This window comes from Symphalangus syndactylus, chromosome 6, assembly GCF_028878055.3.
Source record: "Symphalangus syndactylus isolate Jambi chromosome 6, NHGRI_mSymSyn1-v2.1_pri, whole genome shotgun sequence".
Taxonomy (NCBI): domain Eukaryota; kingdom Metazoa; phylum Chordata; class Mammalia; order Primates; family Hylobatidae; genus Symphalangus; species Symphalangus syndactylus.
Genome location: NC_072428.2, coordinates 57,717,631 through 57,743,715, shown reverse-complemented (window position 1 = coordinate 57,743,715; position 26,085 = coordinate 57,717,631). Strand labels below are relative to the sequence as shown.

Genomic DNA, 26,085 nt, shown 5'->3' with positions numbered 1-26,085 from the left:
TTTTCAGAATGGTGTAAGATTTATTGAGAATAGAACAGGCTTCCTGTCCCCTAACCCTGTGGTGGATCCTGAGAAGAGTGAAGCCCAGGTCTGGGTGGTGTGGGCTGGAGGCCCCACCCACCTGCAAATGGGGACTCCCAGGCCCCCGCGGGTGCATACAGTGAACAAAGTAATTGCGCTCCCCTACCACCCCTGATCCTTACCTGCCTGGCCCCCAAGGTCTCCTGGGGACCAGAGATCCCTGCATAACCAGGAGCCAGCCTGGCCCACCTCAAGGGGCAGGAAGCAAGGGTAGCACTGTGGAACCTGTTCTGTCAGGGGTGGCAGGCATGGCCTGGCCCCAAGGCTGAAGCCCACAGGTCTGCCACTTGTTCCTGGTGTGCCCCTGTATACCAGGGGACATGGCTGAGCAAAGTTCCATGTGTTAGCCCGAGGTGCCAGATGGCTCACTTCACCCCCCAACTCAGGAGCCTTGATTTGAAATAGACATCGAGAAGTGGTGATTACATGAACATGTATATATATAGTGTGTGTGCATACAGAGATAGAGAAAGGGGTATTATTTTGCCCTTACTCAGCACTTGGTAGTAAGAGCGCTGACACACAAGAATCATTGGCCCCACTTTGTAGAAGGGGGAAATCGAGGCACAGGAGGTTTAAGTGACTTGCTCCCAGTCATGCAGAGTCCTGGCCCCAGGCCCAGGTTCTTGAGGGGAAGTCCCAGCTTTCAAGAAAGAACGCTCTTATCCTCCTTGTCGTTCATTTCCTGGCCCCTCATACGGCCCAGGGCCAAGACCCAGGAGCAAAGCCAGACACAGAGTGAGGAGGCAAAATCAGAGAATCCAGCACCTCCAGCCAGAACACTGATCCAGACAGCAGGATCTGGAGTCGAAAAGTCAAGTTCCCAAAAGGAATTCCCAGCAAGGACACAGGGATTCCTGTTCTTGAATTAACTGCACTTTTTCATTTGCTACACCTGGTCTGGAAGCCCGAGAAGGGCACAGCAGAGATCCCAAGTGGGTCACGGCACCAGTGCTCACGAAGAGTTCTCCAGAGGACCAGCAAAACCGGAGCCAAGAAGAAAAATGGAGGTTCAAGCTTTCAATTTTCTTTTAAAACCCCTGATTAAAATTGAGGTTTTCAAAACAAAAAGAATATAAAACATTGAGGACTAAAAGGAACATTTTGGTCCAGGCAGGAAGAAGAGCACTGTGGCCTCCTAGGCTGCATTTGGGGGGAATGTTGGTGGGGGGCTGTGGTCAGGTGATGGGGCTCCCTATCTCCTGCTGAGCCCAGTGAGTGGCCTGACTCTGGTGGGCACCACACACCCCAGAGTCCCATCTTCCAGGAAAAGCTGGGGTCTTACAGCAGAGAGGCTCTGGGAGCCCGTCTCCCCTTCTGGTCCCCAAAGCCCCCCAGATGCCTGGCCCCTGGCCCACTAACCCAGGCATGCTCCTTCCAGCACTGGGCAGAGGAGTCAGGAAGATGCCCTTCCTCACCCCCATTGACACCACCTCTCCAGGGATCTTAACCCAGGGGCTGGGAATGGAATCGGAAGCTAGAATGAGCAGGCAGCAGCAGCTCCCCTAGGTATCTGCCTCTGAGAGGACCTGAGGACAGAGGCGAGGCCCCAGGCAGAGGCCGGAGGAGGGCCCCGCTTCACCTGGGGCCTCAAAGGTGCCGTTTATTCATTTGGAAAATCTCCACTGAGTGAGGAAAATGGATGGGTGAGTGGATGGGATTAGAGGATGAACAAATGTCATCTGCATATTTTCCCAATTCCAGCCTGAGCAGGAACCCGGCAGGAGCCAAGAGTCCTTTCAAGGTGGGAGAACACCAGGTATCGTTGATGGGGAAAGTGAGGTCTGGGAGGCTGGGTTGGGCCTAGGACACAAGGGACAAGAATGGAGCTTGGGGATGTGGCAGTTTGTGTGTAAACAAGTGACATCTTCTTGGCACTCCTCGGCAGACAGCAGGGCCTTAGGAAAATGTGTTCAACGGATAGAGTCCCTTAGCAGTGGTGACAGTTGAGGTGGGGAGGACTATTTGAAATCTCAGCAAGGAAACTCCTCCATGAGAAGGGAATGCTTCGGGGCCCTCAGGACACTGAGGCTGAGAGAGGGGCAGAGACTTCCTAAGGTCACACAGCAAGTCAGTGGAAGAGTGGGAAAAGGACCCCAGTGTCCTGGCTCCCAGGCTAGACTCAGGCCCAGTGGGGACATGCAGATGGTGGTGGGAACTGTCGGAGCCAGGTAGGTGGGCAGGTGTCAGACAGCCATGAGGGAGGTGCTGCTGAGAATGTGCACGGCCACAGTGCCTGGCAGGTTGCTGGGCTGCCGGCTATTTCGGTCCCGGAGGGGGAGGGTATGCAGGGCCTGGAGGTTGTCCGGGTCAGCCTTTAGGTGCACCTGGCCCAGAAATTCATCCTTCAGCACTCGGTGGTTCCAGACCTGGGAAGAGACAGAGGATCATGGGAGGGGCGGGCTACCTCCAAGACCAGGAATATAGGTCTATGGGGGGTGCTGGTGGTGGTGGCAGGACCTTGAAGTGCAAGCCTGGCTGAGGATCGGGGGCCCTGGGCTGTCTGCCTCCCCACGAACTATGGGCAAGGTGGTACCCCTTCCAGAGCCTCAGGCTCCTCAGCTAGCTAAGCTCCCTCCCATGCATAAAGTGAAATCTGTTATTAGCTCCGCTGTTGATCTTGGGTGAACTCGGACAAGCGATACCCCCACTGCCCTAGTTTCCCCATCTTTAATATGAAGGTTGAGTCAGCTGCCCCTAGGGGTCTTTCCAGCCCTGAGACATACAGGTCTGTGATTTGATCCAGTGGGACTCAGTGTTAAGAAAACTTGGATAAGCCACAGTGGCTCCCCCAGGGGGACCCAAATGTTTGTTTACAGATGCTATCTCACTGAGAGAGATGCCGATCAAGGCCTGGGGGCCAGAGAGCTCCCTACTGTTGAGTTCAGAATCATCATCCCCAGGCCACATCAGCCTGAGAGGAGAAGGAAGCCGTGCGGAGGACACTGGCTTTCTATGCCCTGCCCAAGGCTCTTGGGAAACAGCCACACCCACCACACAGTGGCTCAGTGCCACTTTCCAGGTGGGCCCCCCACGGGGAAATGGGAGGGATAATTCCCAAAGCTGAGGGTGAGGTCAGCAGAGATGACTGCTGTCCCCAGCCAGGAGATGGACCCTGCTGGGTCTCAGGACCACACCGACTAATCCAATTCACCCACCTACAGAGGGACCTTGCAGTGGCAAGAGAGCTCCCAAAGCCACACCAGGGGTCAGGGATAGACAGACAGCTACAGCCAAGCATGCCTGGGTCCCCGTCAGAGGGTCTTCCACCTGGGCTTGTCCCTCTGAGTGAGGAAGCCTCAGGCTGGGAGCCCAGGAGGTGGCCTCTGGACCGGGGGGCTCACCTGTACAGTGATGGGCTGGCTCAGCTTCTTGCGGTAGAAGATGCCTTTCACATTGTACTCTGGTGTGGAGGTGCCCTTCTGCACAGCTGAGCGGACTTTGTCCCCCTCACACTTGATGATCACATAAGAGTTAGCCCCTAGGGAGAGGGAGTGGGAGATAGGGTGAGGGTGGGGGCGGGGGCTGCAGCAGGGCCACAGATATCTGCAGGTGAGATGCCCACCTAGCTCAGTTATTCAGATGGAGACACTGGAGCCTGACCCACCTCCGGGCCCCTTCGTTTCCAGAGACAGGCCGGCCAGCAGGGGCACACTGGCCATCTCCAGCCTCCAGAGCTTTACCCACACTGCTCCCTCTGCCCCGAGCACCTTTCTCCCTTACCCCCTTTCATCAGGCTTTGTATCTTAATACCTTCTCAGCCTGGAAAAAGGCCACTCCCTCCAGGAAGCCTTCCCTGAGGCCTCCCTCCCAGCTGGAAGCCTCCTGAGAGCAGAAGGTAAACCTTTTCCTCTCTATGTGCCCAGCATCAGGCATCACCCCAGAAATGGCCAGGCCTGCAGTGCCTCTGAGAGCAGGAGAGCTCTGAGGCTGGTATCCGTGCTGGCGGAGAGAGGCCATGGGGCAACTGGCAGGAGGGCCGGGGGACTTTCCCTGGGAGAGCTCACCTGTTGGGGAGTCCTTGAGGCCAGCAGCCCCCAGGACATGTACCTGGGTCACCAGCTGGGGGTAGCCACAGAGGGAGCTCCAGCAGGTGTGTGGGGGCTCATCCAGGCGCAGCTCCCTGATATGGGGCGGCAGGGGAGAGGGGAGTGATGGAGAAGGGCCAGGAAAACAAGGGTGAAGAGGGGGTTCAGGAAGTGGGGAGGGAAGAGAAGCAGTATTTAGCCCAAACCTGATTTCATTTAGTCTTGGGCAAATCCCCATGGGCAGTCCCCAGCTCCAAGCCCTATGGGCTTCCTGCCTTCTCTATCCCTATCAAGGGTACCCCATCCTTCCCCAGGGGAAAGGCACCTTACTGAGCACCTGCTGTGTGCCAAGCCCTCCGCTGGCGTTATGGGTGATTCCTAATCCCCGCAAAGCCCCGCAAGGCTATTATGATGCCCATGTCACAGCTGAGGAAGCAGCAGGAAGGTGAAGGGCTTGCCCAAACAGCTGGAAAGCTGGGGAGCCTGGGCTGGCAGGACCCTGAGCTGTCTGACTCCACATGCCACAAGCTGCCTCTTGGGTCTGGCATGTGGGCAGAGCTCACCTGTCCTTCAGGGGACACTGAGCCTGGGCTGTATATCACAGTGGAGGGCAGTGCGGGACGCACAGGGTCTATGCCCCAGCAGGGACAGAGAGAGCTTCAGCAGTCCACTGGAGCCCAGAGCCACCCCCATGGGACAGGAAATTGTGGTGACAAGACCCAACCCTGGAACCAGGCAGGCTGGGTGGCCCAGCCCGACTCCACTGCTGGCTGCATGACCTCGGGCAACCCTTCTAACCTCGGACCCTGAATCTCATTGGTAAAGTGGGGGAGTCAGGCCTCCCACTCAGGGATGCAGGAAGATCAAATGACATGAGTGAAAGCTTCTTTGTCAACTGTAGAGTGCAGTGCACATACAAGAAGCTGTTCCTAGTCATGGCCAGGGATGCTGGGACAGGGGAACAAGGGAAGAGAAGGGAAGGAGATGGGCACTGGTATCAGACCAGAGTGGCTGGAGGCCCAGAGACACTGAGCATCTCTGAGGCTGCAGGTTCCTGGTTGGCCCAGTGTGTACGTCACCCCTACCCACACTGGCCTCAAGCCAGCCCCCAAGTACCGGCAGTTGGAGGGCACATCAGTGAAGACTCGTAGCAGGAACTCGCCAGTGTGGCCTGGCTCAAAGGTGGTGGGGATGATGACATAGCGGCCCTCAGGCTGGTCAGTGCGCAGGAAGACGCTGCGTGAGTTGATGTAGATGGAGCTGGCGGCCTTGTGCTGCAGGCTGTGCATGCGATACTGGCGGTTCTCCTCCACCTGCGGGAGGCGGGAGGGGCTGGGCCACGCGGACGCACCCTACAACACCCTGGCCCACCCCGTCTCCCCCTCACCACCATGGAAGGGACGATGGAATCCCTTTATATGAAATGTCCGGAACAGGCAAATCTATAGTGACAGAAGTGGATTTGTGTTTGCCCAGGACTGAAGGGAAGAGGTCAATGGGAGTGGGTGGTGGTGGTTAAAGGGAGTGGGTTTCTTTTGGGGAGATGAAATGTTCTACAGTTGATTGTGGTGATGGTTGCACAAACTCTGATCTCACAAAAGTCATTAGATTGTATACTTTATGTGGCCGAATTGCATGCTCTGTGAATTATATCTCAGTAAAAACTATTAAAGGAGGCTGGGCGCAGTGGCTCATGCCTGTAATCCCAGCGCTTTGGGAGGCCAAGGTGGGAGGATCACTTGAAGCCAGACGTTCGAGGTCAGCATGGGCAACAAAGTGAGACCCCAGCTCTACAAAAAACTTAAAAATTAGCCAGGCGCGATGGTGTTCACCTATAGTCCCAACTACTAGGGAGACTGAGGTGGGAGGATCGTTTGAGTCCAGGAGTTTGAGACTGTAATGAGCTATGATAGCACCACTGCACTCTGGCCTGGGTGACAGAGCAAGACCATGTCTCTTAAAACAAAAACAACAAAAAAAATAGAGGGCAATAGGAATCCCCCTGGTAACAATGTCAGTGGGGTTTCTGACTCTAACAGCACAACCAAGTATCGGGATCTGCAGAGGTCACAGCACGTGTCCATGAAATGCCATCACCAGCTGCCAGGACCTGCCTGACAATCCTGAAACAAGTGTTCTGGTCACACTAGTGAAGATCATCACATGGCAAAGTCACAACAATATGTCACAAGACACTAGCATGCAATGAATGTACCAGCACAAGAGTATAAACAAAGTGCCACGGCATGGCCAGGCACATCAGATGCCAAGGACTCAGCATGGACCCAGCCTCTGCAGGGCCCGGTGGCTTCATTCCATTCTCAAGGTCTGACAGGCACATGGGATCCCGCCGTGCTGATTGTCACCACACACTGGTCATCACAACACGTGGAAGGCCTCAGGTCCAGGCCAGGGGGTGCGGCCATGGGTGACCCCACCTGGCTGTGCTCAAGGATGCCTCCTCCTGGTGCCCAGCAAGGCCTCCAACGCATGAAGGCTGAGAGGCTGCAAGGGGCCCTGAGCCCTGAAGGAGGCGCAGTGGGGGCCCAGTAGATGCCCAGGGCCTCCCAGGGCCCGGCCCCAAACACCAGCAATCTTCCCCTTCCTCCTCCACCAAACATCCCAGGCCTGTGGGTCTTAGGCAGAAAGAAATCAGGCTGAGAGCTCCCATAGAAGCCAAGGCTGGGCAGGCTGGGCCCTCTGTGAATATTCAAATGGGGCCCATGCCACGGCATCCTCACAATGTCTGCCACGGCAGCCAGAGCGGTGGCAGTGACCAAGGTGTTCTAGAGCGTTCTTCCCCAGGCGTGGGCAGTCCAAACTCCAGCTCCCTTCCTCTCCCCACCCACGGCAGGGGACCTGGCTGGCCTCACCTTGTAGATGTCAAAGCCAATGGCCAGGTTCTCGCCCTTGCCCTCCCGGCGCGTAGACCGCTTTGGCCGCTGCTGGATGCAGATCAGGACTTCATCTTCTGGCTTCTTGACGTCGAAGATGTACTGCAGGTGTGGCCAAGGAGAGAGAGAGACACTGCAGTGAGACCACACCAGGCATGGGCTGGCTGCCTCCCGGAAGCTCAGACTCCAGAGCCTGGACCAGTCACAGCACCTCTCTGCGCCTTAGTCCCTCTGCTGTGAGGTGGGCCTACCAATGCCTGCAATGGCCACCCTGCATGAAGGCTGGGGAAACTCAATGCCAGGGTGGCCGCTCCGCGCACAGCCTGACACACAGGTGGTGCTCAACAGAAGCACACCAAGCACCAGGGCTGAGCAGCGCCACGGGTCAGACTGAGGAGGCTGTGGGGAGAGGCCCCATGGGGAAGCCCAGCCCAGCCAAGTTCCTAGGAAGGGACAGAATTGTGCTGTTGGGAAAACAAGGGGCTGAGTCCCTGGCTCAGCCTCTAAGTGTCCCCGTAGCTCAGGACAAGACACCCAAATGTCCCTCAGAGCCACAGTTTCCTCATTTTTACCATCTGCAGGTTAGACTGTGAGGCTGGGGGCTTCATAACCCACAGATGGGACCGATGTGCCCATCTAACCCCCACTGTACAGACAGGTATGCTGAGGCCCAAGGAGGGACGGGGATTACCCAAGGTCATGCAGGAGTCCCTGGCAGGACAGTGGCAAGGCACCCCGCAGCTGCTACAGGGCAGGGTGGGGGTCCCTGAGAACGCCCACCTGTGGGTTCTGGAAGAAGGTGTCCTTGTGGTTGATGCAGCCGCCACTGCGGTTCTGTCGCGGGTCCTCATGCAGTGTCCACGCGCCATGCAGCCGGGTCTCCTCCCACGTCTTGTGGATGCTCAGGTGGGATGTGTTGATCAGGCGGCAGTTGATGATGTCCGTGAAGTACCGGCACACGTCCTCGAAGGTCATCCTGGATGTGGGGAGGGGCTGAGCAAGGTACCTCCCCAACACCTCCCCAGGCTCCTGGCCCCCCAACCCAACCACCTAATATGTCCATATGGCCCAGAGGTGAGAGAACACAGCTGGCTTTGAGAGGGGAGCTAAGCCCACACAAGGGCACGGGCATGGCAACGCACGGACCCTTAACCTCTCTTTTGACCTGTTTCCTCGCCTGTAAAATGGGGCTGAATCTAACAGCAGGTGCCCATCTCAGAGCTAGTGAAGGAATTAGGTAATGCAATCAAAGCAGGCAGTGCAACTTTCGGCTGACAGAGCACGCACTGGCAAACGCTGGCTGTTACTACTGTGAATGGTGTTAATAACTACTGTCTGCTGCCCTCTACAGTTTATAAAGCACATCTGCATCCAGGATCTTCCATGGCTGTTGTGAGGCCTGAGTAAGCAGATGGTGGGAACCCCATGGTGAGCGTGCTGCGGTGGCCAGGGTGTTGCTATGGTCACTGCACACTGTGAACGCCTCCAGGGGGCTGGTGGGGGCAGGGGGATAGTGAATTAACTGTGAACATGTAAGAGAAAGGCCTTCGGAAGAAACTCTTTCTAAAGACAAGGAGTTCTGCTGTGTTTTTATCTGCTGACTCCTCAGCAAGACTGGCAAAGTGGCCTGGGTGGCCTCCTGCAGCAGCTGACCTGACACCTGCAGAAGGGCTCATTATTGGGTGCCAGGACCACTGCCATCTGCCCCCAGTCTGCCTGGGGGCCCTGACAGAATCCAGCACACACAGGATGCCAATACCCCTCCAGGAAGGGACTGAGTTTCCGTATCAGGTTCTGCTGAAGGGTGACACTGAGCCTGGCCCACATTCAGGACTCAGGCAGGCTGGATGAATGCAGGATGAACCCTTATTACTACTGGGGTTTTTCTTTTTGTTTTTGAAACAGGGTCTTGCTCTTTAGCCCAGGATGGAGTGCAGTGGTGCAATCATGGCTCACTATAACCTCAACCTCCTGGGCTCAAGCAATCCTCCCACCTCAGCCTCCGGAGTAGCTGGGACTACAGGGCTACATCATCACACCCAGCTAATTTTTCATTTTCGTAGAGATGGGGTCCCACTATGCCGCCCAGGCTGGTCTCAAACTCCTGGACTCAAGCAATCCTTCTACCTTGACCTCCCAAAGTGCTGGGATTATAGACATGAGCCACTGTACCCAGCCAATTACTGGGCTCTTTAAGCTGAGCTGCTGTCATCTTCCCAGCTCGCCCATGTACCTGCTTAGCTCCCTTCTCAAACCCAGCTGTGTTCTCTCACCTCTGAGCCACGTCCCCTTCCTTGCCCACCAAGGGCTACTCTGTACCTCAAGTCTCAGCTTAGAAGCTGGCTCCTCTGGGAGCCTCTGCTACCTAATTTCAGAAATCAGGCTGCCAGAGGGCCCCGGAGGCAGGCCGCGGGAAGGGCTTCCTGGAGAGGCGCTGGGCATAGCCCCAGTGCCCCTGACCACACCACGCTGCTGGTGCTGGACTGTACTTCATGTCTCCTTACCCTTGCTGGGGAGATCCTGGTGGGCCCACCCCTTAGACGGCTCCCTGACCTGCATGCCAAAGGCTCGGTCTGGGTGCCACAGCGGCTCCAGGACCCCTCAGTTCGGCAGAGGGGACGGTGGGGATGAAAGGGCCTGGTACTGCCCAACTAATTTTACAGAGGAGGAAACAGGCTCTGAGATGGTGCGACTTGTCCAAGGCCACACAGCAAGTTGATGATGGGGCATGCAGGAGAGGCCTGGCTCCTGACTCCCCACCTGGTGCTCCCCGCCAGGCCCGTGGGAAGCCGCCTCAGCCCCGGACGCCCAGAGCACATACACACTCACCAGAACTCACCGTCGTCCTGCACGGTCACACCCATCTTCTCCCGCTCACTCTTGCTCACTTTCTGCCACTCCTCCGAGCTGGGGTGTGAGGGCCGGGGAGAAGAAAGGGAGCTGTCTAAGAGGCAGGCCCACCAGAATCTCTCTGGCAAAGGCGAGGAGGCACGAGCGGCAGTCTTGCACCAGGCCTCCAGTGGCACGGTGTGGCCAGGGGCACTGGGGCCATGCCCAGCCCCTCTCCAGGAAGCCCTGCCTGCCTCCTCCCACAAGGGACTGTGAGCTGCCACCATGCCAGGGGCTGGGAGGTCTGAAAGCAAAGCTGCAGGCTGGGGGAAGGGGGGTGCGACCCCCAGTGAAAAGGGCTCCTTCACTTAACATCTGGGCTCTACTCCCACCTTGGCCTCACCAAGACCATGAGCCAAGCACAGCGGGGTCCCCCATTTGCTCAGGGCTGTGGCCTCCCTCCCTGCTCCCCTCCCTCACCCACTCACCAAGCTGGTCTCTACACCCTCTACAGCCTGCAGCCCCAGGCCCTTCTTGTGCTCCATCCATCACCCCATACACCCACTCCAAAGTAATACTCCCTTCTTCGTTCCTAGTGTCATCCTCCCCCAGATCCTTCAAGGCCCAGCCCTGGCGCCACCTCCTCCAAGAAGCCCACCCGTCCTTGTCCAAGCCCTCATGCCCTGTGCCTCCACCCCCATCCCCAGGCCTCACGTGTCACTCCAGGGCCCGTTCCACTCCCGCTCGCCCCAGGGGTTGCGCAGGCGGATCATGTCCAACTTCTCTGACTTGAAGAAGGCCAGTAGGCCGTGGCCCAGGCGCACCTTGCGCACATCAGTGACGGCGTATGCGTGGCCCTTTACCAGGCCACACGCCAGGCGGGCCTCCATGTCAGCTGCTGTCACTGCCTGTGGAAGGACACAGTTGCTCAGAGAGGCAGGGCCACACTGGAACCCAGACCAGGGACTCAGGTGCTGGAGGGCCAGGAGGCTGCATGGGACCCACAGGACGGGATGGGAATTGCAGTCATGGGGCAGTGCTGTGTTCACAGACCTTTAAAACCCCCACGGGCAGCAGTCTCAGTAAAGGAAGGTGCCCATAGTGGGTCAGCCCAGGGGTATGCTGGGGCCCACGTGCACTGGCTCGGCTGTTGTTAAATATTCAGGATTATTTAAATTGTTAAATATTCCAGGAATTGTTAAATATTCAGGAACATTGTTTAGTTTTTTTGTTTTTTTTTTTGAGATGGAGTTTTGCTCTTGTTGCCCAGGCTGGAGTGCAATGGCGCAATCTTGGCTCACCACAACCTCTGCCTCCCGGGTTCAAGCGATTCTCCTGCCTCAGCCTGCCGAGTAGCTGGGATTACAGGCATGCGCCACCACGCCCGGCCAGGAATGTTGTTAATAGCTGGTTGTTAAACGTGGGTAGCTGGAAATCAGCCATGGTGGGAGTATTTACACCACAGTAATTAGCAAATGCTACAAACCAGGGCTTTTTACTTTGCTACAGAGGCAGTTTACCAGCACACCACAGGGTCTGCTAAACTTGGGTTCGAACTTTGCTTTCACTGGGCCTCAGCTTTCTCATCCAAAACATGAGCAATTAATGAAATCAGGACTACCCTCAGGTGCACAGACGTTCATAACCCAAGAGGATCAGAAAAGAAGTTTTGGTTGAACAGTGTGGGAAAGGCTTTTCACAGCCTAGAGGGTCTGGGCAGGGGGTGGCACCTTCCAACTTCTCCCCTCCCCCATGAGGCTGAGGGTCTGAATACGTAGGAGCTGACCTGAGCATGGGATGTCACAGTTGTCTCCCATCTCAGCCAGTGAGGGTGAAGGGGGAATGGGCCGCCTCTGGGGCCTGCTGTGTTCTCACCTTGATGGAGGCACTGATGAGGCCGCCCCGGCTGTGCACCTTTAACATGCGCTCAAAGAGCTGGTTCCTTTTAGTCTCATCGTTGGCAAAGTCACCCTCGGTCAGGTCGATGGGCTCAGAAACACCACCCGTGAAGTCCACCAGTGCGTCTGCTGTGTTGCCTCCATCCAGGGCCTGGTAACAGCCTGCCAGCCTGGGAAGCAATGTGGAAAGACTTCCCAGCTCATGCTCCCCAGCCAGGCTGCATCCTTTACCTCATAGGGGAGGTTTTTGAAACTCACAAGGGTCAAACAACCTGTTACAGTCACACAGCAGGCCACGGCGGAGCCAACACTAGAACCCAGTTCTTAACAGTCAGGCCAACACATAAGGCTTAAATTTCCCTAAGCCTTAGTGGCTCAATGTTAAAAAATCAGCTGTCCAAAAAAAAAAAAGCAACTCTTTTCAAAAGTGCCAACAATGGTCGGAGGAGGGGAAGGAGTTACTGTCGGATGGGTATAGAGCTCCTGCTGGGAATGATGAGAAGGTTCTGGGGATAGATAGTGGTGATGGCCTATAGCACTGTGATCATAATGAATGCCACCGAATTGTATGTTTCCACATGGTTAAAATGAGAAGCATTATGTTTTGTCTATTTTACCACAATGAAACTGTGTGTTTTCAAAAAACAAAAAACAACCGAGGCCACTGGGTCGGCTCCTGTGGAGTGGGGAAGACAGGCCTGCATCCAGGTGGTGGAGACTCAGTGGCCACCAAGGGGCTGGCTTTCCTTTCTTAGGATTGAAAGTGGAAACTGCCAGTGTGTTTTCTTGGGTTTTTGATGTTGGGAGTTTTTGTCTTTCCTTTTCCTCTCTTCTGCTTTCTCTTGTTTTCTGTCTCTCTCCCTCCTTGCTCCTGCCCCTACACACACATTTTTTCAGCAAGATTGACAAATGGGCCTAGCAGGAGGAACCAGGGAGTGGCCCCCCTAGAGCTGGCAAGGCTAGCCTCTGACCCCACTGCCCCTCCTCCCTCCACCCTCCTCCCTTCTGGCCTAGGCCTATCCCTGCCCTGCAATGGCCTGGGCGAGTCACTCTTCCCCAGGGCCCCCCACAGCTCAGCAAAACTTTGCTTGTGCCCATTCTATATTGGGCTCTGTGCTGGGCACCGGGGACACAGAAGCAGAAGGCATGGAGCAGAAGGAGGGGTCAGCAAAGACAGAATGGACAGTCAGCCAGGCAGAGGCAGACGGTGGACAAGAGGGAGGCCCAGCAGGTGGGAAAGCAGGCACGCGGCCCACCCTGCACAACCAGGCCCCAGCTCAGTTACCACTTCCCCAACCAAGGCCCCAGGCAGGGCATGGCAGCATGAACCTTCAAGAATGGTCCTAAATGTGAGTGCTGCCCCTGCCCCCAGCTACCTACAGGATGTTGCCTGGACCTCAGTCTTCTCCCCCTAAAATGGGAGTAACCAACATTCCTCTCCTTACAGGGCCCAGGCCTCCACCCCACCCAACGCAGGCTCAGCTGACTATGCCCTCAGGCCTGGCGGTTGAGCCTGCCGCGTGCCTGCACCAGCCCCTTGCTTCTGTGTGCCTAAAGCCCTGGCTAACGGAACACCACGAGGAGCCCATCCGGTGCCACCCCTGTCTGGGCCTCCCACCCACCTGCCTGCTGCTGGCACCTACTTGGCATAGGCCTTCTCCACCAGGGCGCACCAGAACTCATTGCGGGAGTTGGAGTGGCAGTAGATGAGCTGGTTGTTGACTGTGGGCAGCCGGTCATCGATGACCACGTCCACCCATTCCCCGAAGCGCCAGAAGTGGAAGTGGAAGATGCCTGCGTAGGCGCTGGGCTTTTCGGGGTCCCATTCCTGCTCCTTCCAGTCTGGGATGACCTGGGTGGGGGGAGGGGGGATAGGATGGGGGGACACAGTGAGGGGATGTCTGGCTTCCTGAGGAAACGGGGGCACATGCGTCCAGCGAATCGGAATGGAAAGGAATACTGGGTTCGGGTTCCAACTCTGCCACAAGCCTGCGTGAGACCCGGGTGAATCCTCCCCATCTCCAGGCTCAGGTTCCCATCTCCACAAGGCTTGGAGGCTCCCTCCGCCTCCTTCCAGCTGTGTCGTTCTCAGAGTGTGTGAGCTTTCCTCTTCCTCATGCCTCCCTGCAACCTTCCCCAAGACTTCTGTCCACATCTACCACCAGCTCCTGCCTAGTGACCAGTGCCACCATCCACCCATCCAGCACACCCCAAGGCTGGCAGCCCCACTGGCTGCTTCGCTTTCCCTCCCTCCATCCAATCAGCCCAATCTGAGTGCCTCCGTTCTTCTGAAATCCATCTCCTCCTCTCCATCCTACTGGCACCACCCTGGCCCAATCCCCTATCTCCTCGCCCAGGGACACTGTAGCAGTGTCCACAGCTACATCTACTCTCGCCCCACATAGACCAACCCAGTCCTGTCACTTCCCTAGAAAATAAAACCCAAACTCTCAATGCACTCCCCCAGCCTCATTTCTCTGCCTCCCCCACAGCAGCCCCCACCCCTGCTCCCTGTTCCAGGTTCTTCCTTCTCCTCATTACTCAGTAGACTTCCATTTGTCCTTTAGTGTCCATCCTCTTTCTCCAGGAAGCCCTCCCTGACTATTCAGATGAGGCCAGGACCCCTATCTCAGTCTCATGGCCCTTGGCAGCTCTCATCTGAGATACTTACCTTTACCAAGTTATAATTAAGTAACTGTGTGACTTTGAGCTCTGATGTTATCACTGGAATGTCAGTTCTCTGGGGGCAGGGCCATATAGGTCTCGGTCACTGCTATGCACCCAGCACCTCGCCCAGGGCCTGGCCCGGAGAGTGTGTTTAGTAAACATGCATTGATCGAATGAATGAATTCAGAGACATTGACTGGGGACACTGAGACATTGATTTTATTACTTATGAAGCATCTGGGAAATGCCTGTGACTACCATGACTTATCTCCACTTAATTATCACAATAACCTCTGAGTAGATGACTATTATCCAACCCTACTTCACAGATGACAATACTGTGGCCCAGAGAGGGCATGTAACTCGTCCAGGGTCACACAGCTAGAAAATATACACATGCTTTGGAGGCAGACCAACCTTGGTTTGAAGCCAGGATTCAAAGCCAGATCTGCCTGCCTCTGAAAAATAAGCTCCTTGGCACTGTGGACCACTCTGCAACCAGCCCCAAGCTGGACACTGACAACTAGGTGAATCACATGGTCCCTCCCCTCAAGAGGCTCCCAGTCTGGGGAGAGGAGGCACCCAGGCAAAGTGCTGAGGCTACACAGGGTGCAGGCGGGGCTATACGAGAAGGGAGTGCCAGACCCTACTCAGCAGCATCCGCAGAGCTGCTACAGGCGTCCCCCAAGCAGATGAGGACAGTAGCCACAATCTGGGCAGAGAAGGGAAAACCCCTCACCCTGTCAAGTCAGGGTGAATGACCCCTGGCCCTGCTGGGCATGGGACCAAGTGGAGCTGAGCCCCATCGGGACCATAAGCAGCTCCTTCTAGAAGAAAACCACTCCAGGTATGGGGGGCACCCAGGCGGAGGAACCAGAGGCACACCAGGAGGCCGGCACTCACCTGAGTGTAGACTTCAGCCAAAAGCTGCTCCCCACTGCATGCTCATTAAGGACACTTTTGTTTGCATCAACAAACAAAACTCTTACCATCAACAGGGATGTTAGCAAAGGGAAATGCTCCCTAATGGGACATGTGAGACGAAGAAAATGAAAATGCTAACTGCAGCTAACTGCAGCGAGAGGTACTACTGCCCCGATGGAGCCCCGCTGGGTGCCAGGCACAGGGCCAGGCTGCTCACACTAGCAGCCCTGAGCCTCAGGACAGGCTTTTGAGGCGATACTACCGGAAGGTGCTGGCAGAAGGCTGCCCACAGGCGCAAGTGAGGGAGGCAGGTTTCAAACCCAGGACTTCCCAACCTGGCCACTGTCTGGAACCTAGCAAGGGCTCAACACTGGCTGTTCCTTTCCCCCACCTCCTCATCCCCGCTTTTCTGTCAACTCTGTGTCCTTTCTAAGTAAAAACGCCCTGATCCTGGCACTCTCTCCCCACTTTGCTTTCAGGACAGAGAGCTGTATCAAAAACAGGTCTCATGGAAGGCCAAGGCAGGTGGATCACTTGAGGCCAGTTCGATACCAGCCTGGCCAACATGGTAGAACTCTGTCTCTACTAAAAAAGAATACAAAAATTGGCTGGGCGTGGTGGTGCGTGCCTGTAATTCCAGCTATTCAGGAGGCTGAGTCATGAGAATCGCTTGAACCCTGGAGGCGGAGGTTGCAGCGAGCTGGGCAACAGAGCAAGACTCTGTCTCAAAAAAAAAAAAAGAGCGGTTCCATATAAGGTGAGGGTTACCATTCCCACTGCACAAATGGGAAGACTGAGGTCCAGAAAGAAACAAGATCTGTCCAAGCGCACAGAGTGATAGGGAGTCCTAAGCTGAGAACACGGGCCTGGCCCACCACCTTCACCCCCTCCTTCTGCTCCTGCCCTGTTCTGAATGCTCTGGACTCCATGGCTGGGAGGAAGGGCAGCCCTCACAGGCTGCTAGGACCTCGGGAGGATCATTAGTCAAACTCGAGGCTTGGCTCTGAGCCCTCTGTGGCTCAAGAAGCTGCTAATGAGGCTCCAGGGCCTGGAGATCCAGAGTCTGGGATCCCCAAGGGCCTCCATTTCCCCTCCTGCTTCACCACCCCTGCACTTGGCATGGGGTGGGCCCCAAGCCAGCCTTCTCACCCCTCAGCTGCTCGGCTGTCAGCCAGGATGCTGAGCAGGAGGGAGACTGTCTAAATAGATGTGCTCACACACCAAAAGCCCTCCCAAGCCACGCCGGAAACCAAGGAAGCCAGCACAGACTCCCGGGGCCATGTCAAAGGATTCAGGAACCAACCTGAAGAGGTTCCTGCTGGCCAAAGATGGGCTAATTTGAGCATCAATAAGGGCAAAAACAGCAATGGATTAAAACACATCAAATATGTTCAAATTCATGAGATCAGAATGATACTTACAAAAACAATTAGTCACTATCGGAGGTGGGTAGGGAATCAACTCATATTTTTTTGAAACTGGAAAATTACAGGAAATTTATCCTGTCTCTGTAGACAAACTGTACCAGATGGTAACCAAATAGTAGATGGAGGGAAGTCTTGAACTGGAAAAGACTTCTAGCTCATAAATGAGAAAGGACTGATGATATTAGACCACCAGCATTTTACAACCCCTGAAGAATGAATGAATTTAGGCAGTGGTCACTGATGCTTTCTAACATCACAAAAAAGAAAGATAACCAGCCATGATGTGCCCCCTGAATGAAGTACACAACATCTTCCATGATGCAGCTGTGACAAAAAAAGAAAAAAATTGTTCCTAAACTGTATCAAGCTTCTAGAGCTAAGTCCCAGGTTACAGGAAATGCAGGGGACAGAGAACACATCAAACACCACCATAAAGACGCAGTCAACAAAACCCACACCATGGGAAACCCCACAGGACAAACGGCCCCGTTTCTTTGATAGATAAATTACTAGGAAAAAATAAAAGATGAAAGAGCAATCAACCAATTGCAATTATGGACTTCTGTTTGGATCTCATTCAAACAAACTGTAAAACCTATGCATATTTATAGCACAAATTAGAAATTAGAACAATTACTGGATATTTGATGATATTAAGGGATTATTTTATAAGTTGGTATTATGTTTTTTTTTTTTTTTTTGAGTTCTTATCTTTCAGAGATGCATCCGGAAATATTTACAGATGAAATGAGATGCTGCCTGGGCAAAGTGCAGGGGTGTGTAGAGGAAATAAGACTAGCCACAGGCTGGCAAGTGTCAAAGTGAAGGGATGGGTGCAAGGAGTCCATCAGGTTGTGCTCGCTACCCTCCCACTCTCTACAGTAGAAATTCCCCATCACCACGGACACCAGCCACCTGGCCCGGCAGTCCACACTCTCAGCCTCATCCCTCAAACACTCCCTCCTTCGGGTCCCATCTACCACAACCACCAAACACCCGTGCCACTTCAAGCCACTTCACCCATGCACAGGTGGCTCCCTCTGCCTCCTTCCCTTGTCTCTTAGGGGCCAGCTGAGCAGCAGCTTTGAGGGACCTCCTGCCGAGCCCCCCCCTCAACCATCTGGCAGCCCCTTCTCCTGGCACCCCAGCATGGCTCTCTTTTCCCTGCCCACTGGGAGGAGCTCCTTGGGGACAGGGGCCAAGTCTGCCCTGAGGGAACTGAGATGACCTGGTTAACCTCCTTCCCAAGAGGAGAAAGGAGAAGCTCCCCACCACCTACTGCGTGCTTACGAGGCTTTACTGACTTGGGCTGACCGGGCAGCAAGGCAAGGACTGGCGGGATCTGCTGCCTCCCTCATAATCCCCTGGGATGTGATCCACCAATGGCCACCCATGGCAGAATGGGCCCAGAAACTTCAGGGTCCCACCCATGGGTGCACCACAGCATCTCTGGCTCCTGGATTGTCCCTGGAGACTCCCACCTCGATCCAAGTGGCTGCTCTTAAATCTTCGCCAGGTAGTGGCAGACGGGACTCTCTGCCCAGCTGTGCAACAGGGTGGAGAAGGCGGGGGTAGGCAGCCCAGGGAGGGAGGCTGCTCAGGACCAGCCTGCAAGTGTGTGTGTGTGTGGAGGTGCGTGCGTGTGGAGGTGCATGCGTGTGTGGAGGTGTGTGCGTGTGGAGGTGCATGCGTGTGTGGAGGTGTGTGTGTGTGTGAAGGTATGTGCAGATGCGGGGCACAGGCAGGGAGCTTTTCACATGTCTGCCTGGGACCCCAGAGGGCCAGTGCGGAGCGTTTCTGAGCCACGCCACCAGGGCTGTGGAATGGGGGCTACAGGGAGGTTTCCTGTATAACCCAAGCTGGGTAAGGTGAGCCACGGGCCTTTGTGAGTCCTCAAAACTAGTGGGTCCCTGGTCCTGAGTATCTGAGATTCCTCAACTCTCAGCTTCTGATTCCAAGACTCTCAAACTCCCCGTTTCAGATGCCATGACTGCAGGAGGCCAGGAAAGTGGCGGGCACTCCCTCCCTTCTTGGGAGAGCAGAGCCCTGCTGCTTTCCACCGGAGACCAGGGTGTCGACGCACCACAGAGTGGCCACAGCAAGTCCTGTTCATGGGGCGGCTGAGACCGGGAAGGGACCCCCAGCCTTGGGGCAGCCCCCCTTCCCCCGGGACCCTGGCTCCCCAGCAATCATGTGAAGGCTAATGGTCTCTGCTGGGCCGCTCTGAGGTGGCGATGGTGATGGAGGAGGACACACTCCCCCATGGCCGCTCTCTCGGACCACAGAGCCAGGCCGGGCTCCTGCCCACCTCTCCGCCCTGCGCCTGCTGCCATCGGCACTGGCCTGGGATGCCTCAGGCGACTCACTTCAGCTCTCCACAGGTTCTCCTGTACCCCCACCCCCGGGATAACTGAGAGGGGAGACCGTGTGTCTATGGTGATGGGGCAGTAACCATGGGCAAACTCAGGGAGGGAGGGTGACCATGTGCGGGCTCCGGGAAGCTCGAGCACTTGGTGGACACTCGCCCATTTCACCCTCACAACAGCCTCGAGAGAGGTGCCATTGCTGGCCCCAACTTACAGGTGAGGAACAAGCTCAGAGGTTGCCCAGGGCCACCCAACTGACGGGGCGGGGCAGGCTACGTCGCTCACCACACTCACTGCCTCTCTGGGCACAGAGCTCAGGGAAAGGCAGGTTTCTTTCCCTGTGGTTTCTTGTGGTTTTCAGGGAAAATGGGCCATTTGCCATTCCTGCACTCTGGGGATACAGCCAGGCCTCTACTGCTGTCCTGAGGGTGGGAGGCTGGATTCCTCTGTCTCGGGCAACTCCAGGAGTGGCTGGAAGGCAACTTGGGGAGGAGGTGTCAGGGAGGCAGAGACCCCTGAGAGACCGGGGACGGGGGTTGGGTGCGGGGCTGGGGAAGGGTTCTGTGCATGCTGTGAGGGGTGAGTGAAAGGGAAACCAGGGGGCAGCAGCTACTCTGAGGCGGGCATGAAAGGGGCTGTGTGACCCAGGAGAGTGGTGGGGTTGGATTCTGAAGCAGGGCTCATTCCAAAACAAAACCACTGGTGAGGCACCCAAGGCAGGGCTTGACTTGGTCTCCAGAAAAGAAGCCAGCCCAGCCCGAGCCTGGGTTCTCAGGTGGGTGGGGCCCATCTCCCCGGTCCATCCCAGGGACCAGTGTCATGGGGCCAAAGGTCCACAGGCCAAGAGCCTGGCCTGCCCACACCTGCTTCTAGCCCCTCCATGCCCTCTGTGACCTGGGCAGGAGGCCACCTCCTCTGGGCCTCAGTTGTCCCTGTCCAAAAGTGAGTGAGTTTCAGAGTGGTGATGAGGGAACAGAGCTGTAAGGAAGGATGAAGTGAGGCACTGAAGTCACGTGGACTTGGGGCTACATCTTGCCCATGTCAGTCTAGCCCGGCACAGGTTTGACAATTCCCAGAGGGTGGGGCTGGAAGGACCTTCACAGAACCAAGCTGTTCACTCTGGAAGGCCTGAGGCTGGGAGGGGGTTGGGAGCTGCCTGAGGACACACAGCACATCCGTGACAGAGGCCAGACTAAACCCGGGCACAGGCCTGACCTCACCCCACCCCTCACAACTCTGCCCTTCCATCCACCCCCTGCCCAGTGGCCATGAAAGGCAGGGAGACTCGAGATTGCACCTGGTTTGGTGCCTTCCTACCCCAAGCCCTCGGCAGTGCCCAGATGGCACCTCCCTCAGCACAGCTCTCTGCACACCCCACACGGAGGCAGCTCTAGGACTACCAGATAAACAGTCAGGACTGGAGGCTCCTGGCCAGCCTCAGGATTCGGTGAAGCCCGATTATTCCAGGCCTCCTCCTTGCAAGGTGGCAAGGGCTCGGGGAGTGTGGGAAATGGCCAGGGAGCAAGTGCTTGGGGCCATGAGGGCTTGTGAAAGGAATGGGGGCTGATGGCGAGACACTGCACATCACCGAGGCCAGGGCACAGGCTTTATTGGGGACCTGCAGTGGGCACAGCAGAGGCACTCAGGCCCCGGGACAGATGGGCTGGGGAGACAGGCAGTCGGGACTAAGAGTGTCCCCAGAGCTGCAGAGAGAACTCAAGCAAAGAGGCAGAAGGGCAGGGCCACTGCGCACGGGTCTGGCCTCCCCTCGTGCTCAGCAGGGTAGGTGATGGCTGGGACTTCTTCAAGCCTGTTCCGGAATGGGCCCCAGAGCTGTGAGTCAGAAAAGACCAGTGCTCAGCCCACAGCCACTCTCCCACTCTCCCACCCACAGAATCTCAGCTCCAGCATGCTGCTCCAGCCTGCACACCTCCGAAGTGGGGCTCATCCTCCCGGCAGCCCTAGCCACAGGGGATGGCCCTGACCCTCTGGCCCTCAGTGCATCTGTTCCAGAGCCGCAAGTTCCTTGACAGCTCTGCTTCATGAGGGGAAATGTCTTGGACACATCCCTGACTGGCCAAGGACAAAACACAGGGCTGGCCTTAAGTCAGGGTGCTGGGGACAGTGGCTTAGCTGTACTTGGCTGATGTTAGGTGCAGGTCAGGCACTCCCCCAGAAAGGGGGGGCTCTCTGGGACTTCGCAATGTGAAGGGGAATGAGGCTCGGAGCCAGAACTGAATCTGATGAAAATTGTGCCTCAGTTTCCCCATCTGTTTGGTGAGTGAGTTGCACCCAATGACCTCAGAGGTTAGCATTACTGCCATCACACCACTTCCGCCTGCAGCCCGCTTGGGACTATCAGCCATCGTAACTGCCCACCACATCTTCACCCTGCCCCCCTCAGCTGCACTGAAGAAGCCCAAGAAATGCCAACAGATGCTACGTCAGGACGAAGCACTTGCCTTCCCTGACCTGCAAGCTCAAAAGAGCCTGACTCCCCAGCAGGGGATACCTGAGGCCCTGGCGAATCCACTCTCTCCAGCTCCAACTTCCCCCAAGGCAAAGGGAACCCCCTTTACTAATCCACTCCCTGTTTCACTGTCTGAACTGCAGTCTCCTAGCTCAGGAAGCCCCCAGGCCAAGGTCATCAAGACCAGGCCCCTGTTAAGAGCCATCCTTGAACCAGCAGCAATGACCAACAGATAATCTAAAACTGCACTTGTTCCTAGGGCAGGAATAGACCTCTAGAATACATCCATATGAATATAGCACACTCTGTCTCATGGATATGTGTGCGTAGAGACAGATCTCTGTGTAACCGCCCCCTTCACTTCTCCACCCTGAAGTCAGGCCCAGAAGAGCCACAGCTGGGCCTACACAGCCTCCAGGGTGCCAGCCACTCTCCACTGCCCAAATCCACCCCTGCAGCAACTCTGCCCCACATCCTGAGGGTTGCCAACGCGTTATGGGACCAGCAGCCCAGACACAGGCTCCGGCAAAGGGCACCGAGGCCAGGGAGCAGTGAATGCCAGCTTGCTGGACTCCCCGTGGAGACTGCCCCCATCATCTCCGTCTCCCTGACTCTGGAGGAAGTGGATGCCGGATTTCTCAATCTCTGTCTCTGCGTCTCTCTTGGTCTTTCTCAGTCTCTCTCTCCCACAACGAAGCAGAGAGAAGGCAGATGGCCTTGGCTTCTCTGTCCATGCACACTGGCACCGAGTAGGCCTCTATCGTCTATAGCAATGCAGTAGCCAGTCCAGCTTCTAGGCTATGGAGCCTTGGAATCTTCTTCCTGTGAGCTGGAGTGCTGGCACCAGGGAGAAGCAGAGGAGGAAAGGTGTGGGACTCAGGGGGCCTCTGGGCAAGCTGAGGACAGGCTGAGCAGCGAGAATAATGGCCCCAAAAATACAGGGGGGAAGGTGGCAGGGGCAGGGGAGAACACAGGTGGGCTAGAGGAAAGCAGCAGCTGGCAGCTGCTGTCAGAGCTGGTTAAAAACCACGGAGGCCTTGAGGTTGGCGGGCTCCACACCCTCGCCAAAGGTGATGAGGAAGTACATGACCTTGCGGATCTTGGCCAGGTCTGACAGGCGCTCCCCAAACTCCAGGGCGTCGGCCTCGTTCCAATCCATGGCATCCGAGTCCTCCTTGCGCCAGAAGATGGCAGTGGGGTCCAGCAGCTGGCGTGTCATGAGGTTGGTGAGGTCAGGCGTCCAGTTCTGCGAGGTGCCTGTGATGGTGACCTTGCCCGGCTTGTCCAGCACGACATTCCAGCGCTCGAACTGCAGCCGCTGCTGCTGGGTGAAGTTGAGGCGGTACACGGACTCCGCTGGCTGCAGGAGCTTCTCCCCATCCTGGCGCTTCTCCCCGCGCTGCTTCAGGCTCTCCACGCGTAGCCGCATCTGCCTGGTCAGGCCCTGGTCCAGGACTAGCGGCATGTCCAGCTGCGGCTGCTGCGCCCTGTCCTCCACCATGGCCCAAGTGCTCCTGCCACCAATGCCAAGGACCCAAGTGGGCTGGAGCCTGGGGCCGTGGAGAGACCAGGCCACCAAAGGGGGGCCCCGCCTACTTTCTGCCCTTCCCTCTTCCCCTCCCTTTGCCACTGGCTCTTCCCAGCCCCACCCAGTTCTCAAAATGGGGTGTGTGTAAGGGGTGGGAGTCCCCATCTGCCTCCACTCCAGTCCCCGCAGAAGCGATAATGCAGGCCCTGCAGGCAGGCGGAAGATGGCAGGCTCCTTGGGGACCAGGTCGCTGATGTCAATTGCTGTGGCAACCGCCCTGACTACCAGGGCCGGGCTGGGCGCTGGCTTGTTTGTGAAGATGCGAGCACTTCGTAAGTGCAGTGATGGGGAGGGTGGTGGGGACCACTCCTCACTGGAGGTACACAGGAGAAGATGCAAGACCCGCAGGAGCAGGTGGAGAAGCCAGGACCAGAGAGGGCTTGGTGACTGGAGATCTGAAGTCACCTAAGCCAAACCTTGGAGCCGCCCCTGACGCCCACCTCCCCCTCACTCCTCCACACCCAAACACCAAAGCCTGTCGATTCTGCTTCCCAAACAGCCTGGGACCCTTCCCCTCCAGTCTCACTGCCAGGATCTCAGCCCAGCTACCATATCTCTCACCCAGACCCGTGGTTGTCAAGACTTGAGTGAGCATCAGACTCACCCTCAGGACTTAACACACAGATTGCTGGACCCCCTTCCCAGAATTCCTGGTTTATCAGGGCTCTGTGGGCCTGAGAATCTGCATTCCTAACTACCTCCCAGACGACATGCTGCTGGGCCACCGACTGCACCTTGAGCATTACTGACCTGGATAACACTGATGGCTGGCCATGCCGCAGCCTTGCACCACGGCCACCACAGGACCAGGCTTCACTTCTACCCAAATCCCACCACTTACTCCACCTGAATTAATCCTCAGTTTCCCCCAGGAGACTTGGGGCCCAGGAAGAATCTGGCAAATGTTTATATCCCCAGGGCCCAGGGCGGAACAAGGAGCTCAGCCTTTATACTGGGGAAATGAAAGAACTGGAGTGTGTGAGTGGAGCTGGAGTTGGGGAGAGGGTGGGGATGGGAGTTGGGGAGCTGCCGTCGCCACAACACGCCACACACAGAAAAGAGGACAGAATCAAGGCCAAGGTGTCACAATGGAAAACAATCTGAAGGGTCTAGTGGACCACAAGCACGGTCAATTGTGAGATGGTGGCTAATCAATCAGTGGGATCCGGGGCTACCTGAACAGCAGAGGCGCACCAAGGGAGACAGAATACCCGGTCCTGTTAAAACCACACTGCAAGCCCTGGGGTCAGTTCTGGGGGTCACTGGTAGAAATTCCCCCAAGGGTATTTGAGAGAACCATACAGCTAGATGTCAAACTGCCTGATCCTCACAGAACCTTTTGCTTTGTAGCTGGAGGGGCAGGGGAGAGGGGAACAACTTGGCTAAGGAACTACCATGGGAGGCTTCCCTTTCCTCCACATGGGGGAGCTGTTTCTAACCTTCCCAGCACCACATTCTGCTTTTTATTTGTTGAGTTGCTCAATTTTTGCCTGTGACACACATGTCCTGAGAGGGTAGGAAGTGTGTCTTGTCATTACTCTAGGCCAGCAACCAGAACGGGGCCTGCCACACAGAGGCTTCAGAAATGCTTGTTGAATGAATGAACAAATGATCAAATGAATGAATGAATGAACGGATGAACGAGTGGATGACACTGACAAGGGACAGGTGATGTGATGGACCACGGAACACAGCCCAAGGCCAAGAGGGAGGTGGGAAGGTGGGGAGACAGTACACAGGTACTGGCCAGGGCCAAAAGGAAGTGAGCAAGATGGCTGGAAGGTGAGGTCAGAGAGACTGGGCCTTTGGCTGAAGACCTCCAGGGAGAGCAGTTCCGGGCCCAGGCTGTGGTGTGGCAGCAGGTGACCCAGGCGGCTGAAGGTGAAGGCTGATGGAGAGGAGATGGAGAACTAAGACAAGGGTAAAAGGGCAAAGTGAGAGGGCAGGACGCTAGCCACATGGACACAGTAAAGCCTGGGACACAGCAGTTCTTGGGGTAGAATGGGCTGGGAAATGGGAGGAACCAAGCCCTTTGTGCCCAGGTGACTGGCCAGGGCAGCTGGCTGGTGGAGACAGCAACACAGTGGGCTGAGGGTGGGAGTCCAGCGAAGGAGCCAAGTGCTTGTATGGGGACGCTGTGGTCCGGAAGCAGCACTGGGGAAGAAGGATCCCCTATTTCTGGATCCTGAGGGATGGGGTGAGGGGCGTGTGATCAGCTTCTACTGATGAGGATTCAGGGGCACAAAACCCCTGGGGAGGGCCTGAGCAGAGGGGCACTGACCTTCAGGAGGCCGAAGGTGGGGGGCAGCTTTGACGGGAGCTTGAGTCTCACAGACTGGGCAGGAGGGACGAGCGGTGGGAGTGAAGGGAAGGCCTGGGGGGAAAGGAATGGAAGAGGGAGGGGAAGAGGCAGAGGGGGTGGACTGAGGCTTGTGGGCAAGGGAGCAGACAGGATGCAGGAGGCTGCAGCTGGGGACTGGGCCCACTGATGTCCACAGGACTCTGCTCAGCCATCAGACACCTTGGGAGGACCCACCCAAGCCTGGATAAATACAGAGGAGAAAAGCAAGCTCTAAACTTGCAGATGTAATTGCAAAAATGCATATAAAAAAACAAAACAAGGCTGCACACAGTGGCTCACGCCTGTAATCCCAGCACTTTGGGAGACCGAGGCGGGTGGATCACCTGAGGTCAAGAGTTTGAGACCAGCCTGGCCCACGTGGTGAAACCCCATCTCTACTAAAAATACAAAAATTAGCCGGGTATGGTGGCGGGCGCCTGTAATCCCAGCTACTCAGGAGGCTGAGGCAGGAGAATCACTTGAACCCGGGAGGTGGAGGTTACGGTGAGCCGTGATCACACCATTGCACTCCAGCCTGGGTGACAAGAGTGAAACTCCAACTCAAAAAAAAA

The 26,085-nt window shown here is 56.3% G+C and overlaps 2 protein-coding genes across 5 annotated transcripts in view; both read right to left on the bottom strand.

Moving 5' to 3' along the window:
* Nucleotides 1–26,085, bottom strand: part of CAPN5 (calpain 5) — a 56,327-nt gene continuing 30,242 nt past the window's right edge. For all 4 annotated transcript variants that reach the window (XM_063642005.1, XM_055283023.2, XM_063642007.1 and 1 more), the window contains 10 exons: nucleotides 13,374–13,582; nucleotides 11,708–11,900; nucleotides 10,547–10,740; nucleotides 9,833–9,910; nucleotides 7,784–7,979; nucleotides 6,983–7,105; nucleotides 5,226–5,422; nucleotides 4,089–4,204; nucleotides 3,426–3,562; nucleotides 1–2,450 (listed from right to left, as the gene is read on the bottom strand). In XM_063642005.1, the coding sequence (XP_063498075.1) occupies nucleotides 2,268–2,450; nucleotides 3,426–3,562; nucleotides 4,089–4,204; nucleotides 5,226–5,422; nucleotides 6,983–7,105; nucleotides 7,784–7,979; nucleotides 9,833–9,910; nucleotides 10,547–10,740; nucleotides 11,708–11,900; nucleotides 13,374–13,582 (1,626 nt within the window). In that variant the 3' untranslated portion in view covers nucleotides 1–2,267. The remainder of the gene's footprint in view (nucleotides 2,451–3,425; nucleotides 3,563–4,088; nucleotides 4,205–5,225; nucleotides 5,423–6,982; nucleotides 7,106–7,783; nucleotides 7,980–9,832; nucleotides 9,911–10,546; nucleotides 10,741–11,707; nucleotides 11,901–13,373; nucleotides 13,583–26,085) is intronic.
* OMP (olfactory marker protein) lies at nucleotides 21,946–23,140 on the bottom strand. The gene has a single exon (XM_055283024.2). The coding sequence runs from the start codon at nucleotides 23,083–23,085 to the stop codon at nucleotides 22,594–22,596; it is 492 nt and encodes a 163-aa protein (XP_055138999.1). The 5' UTR covers nucleotides 23,086–23,140; the 3' UTR covers nucleotides 21,946–22,593.

Excerpts from the sequence above, each read along its gene's own strand:
- OMP (XM_055283024.2), bottom strand. The coding sequence starts at position 23,085 with ATGGTGGAGGACAGGGCGCAGCAGCCGCAGCTGGACATGCCGCTAGTC.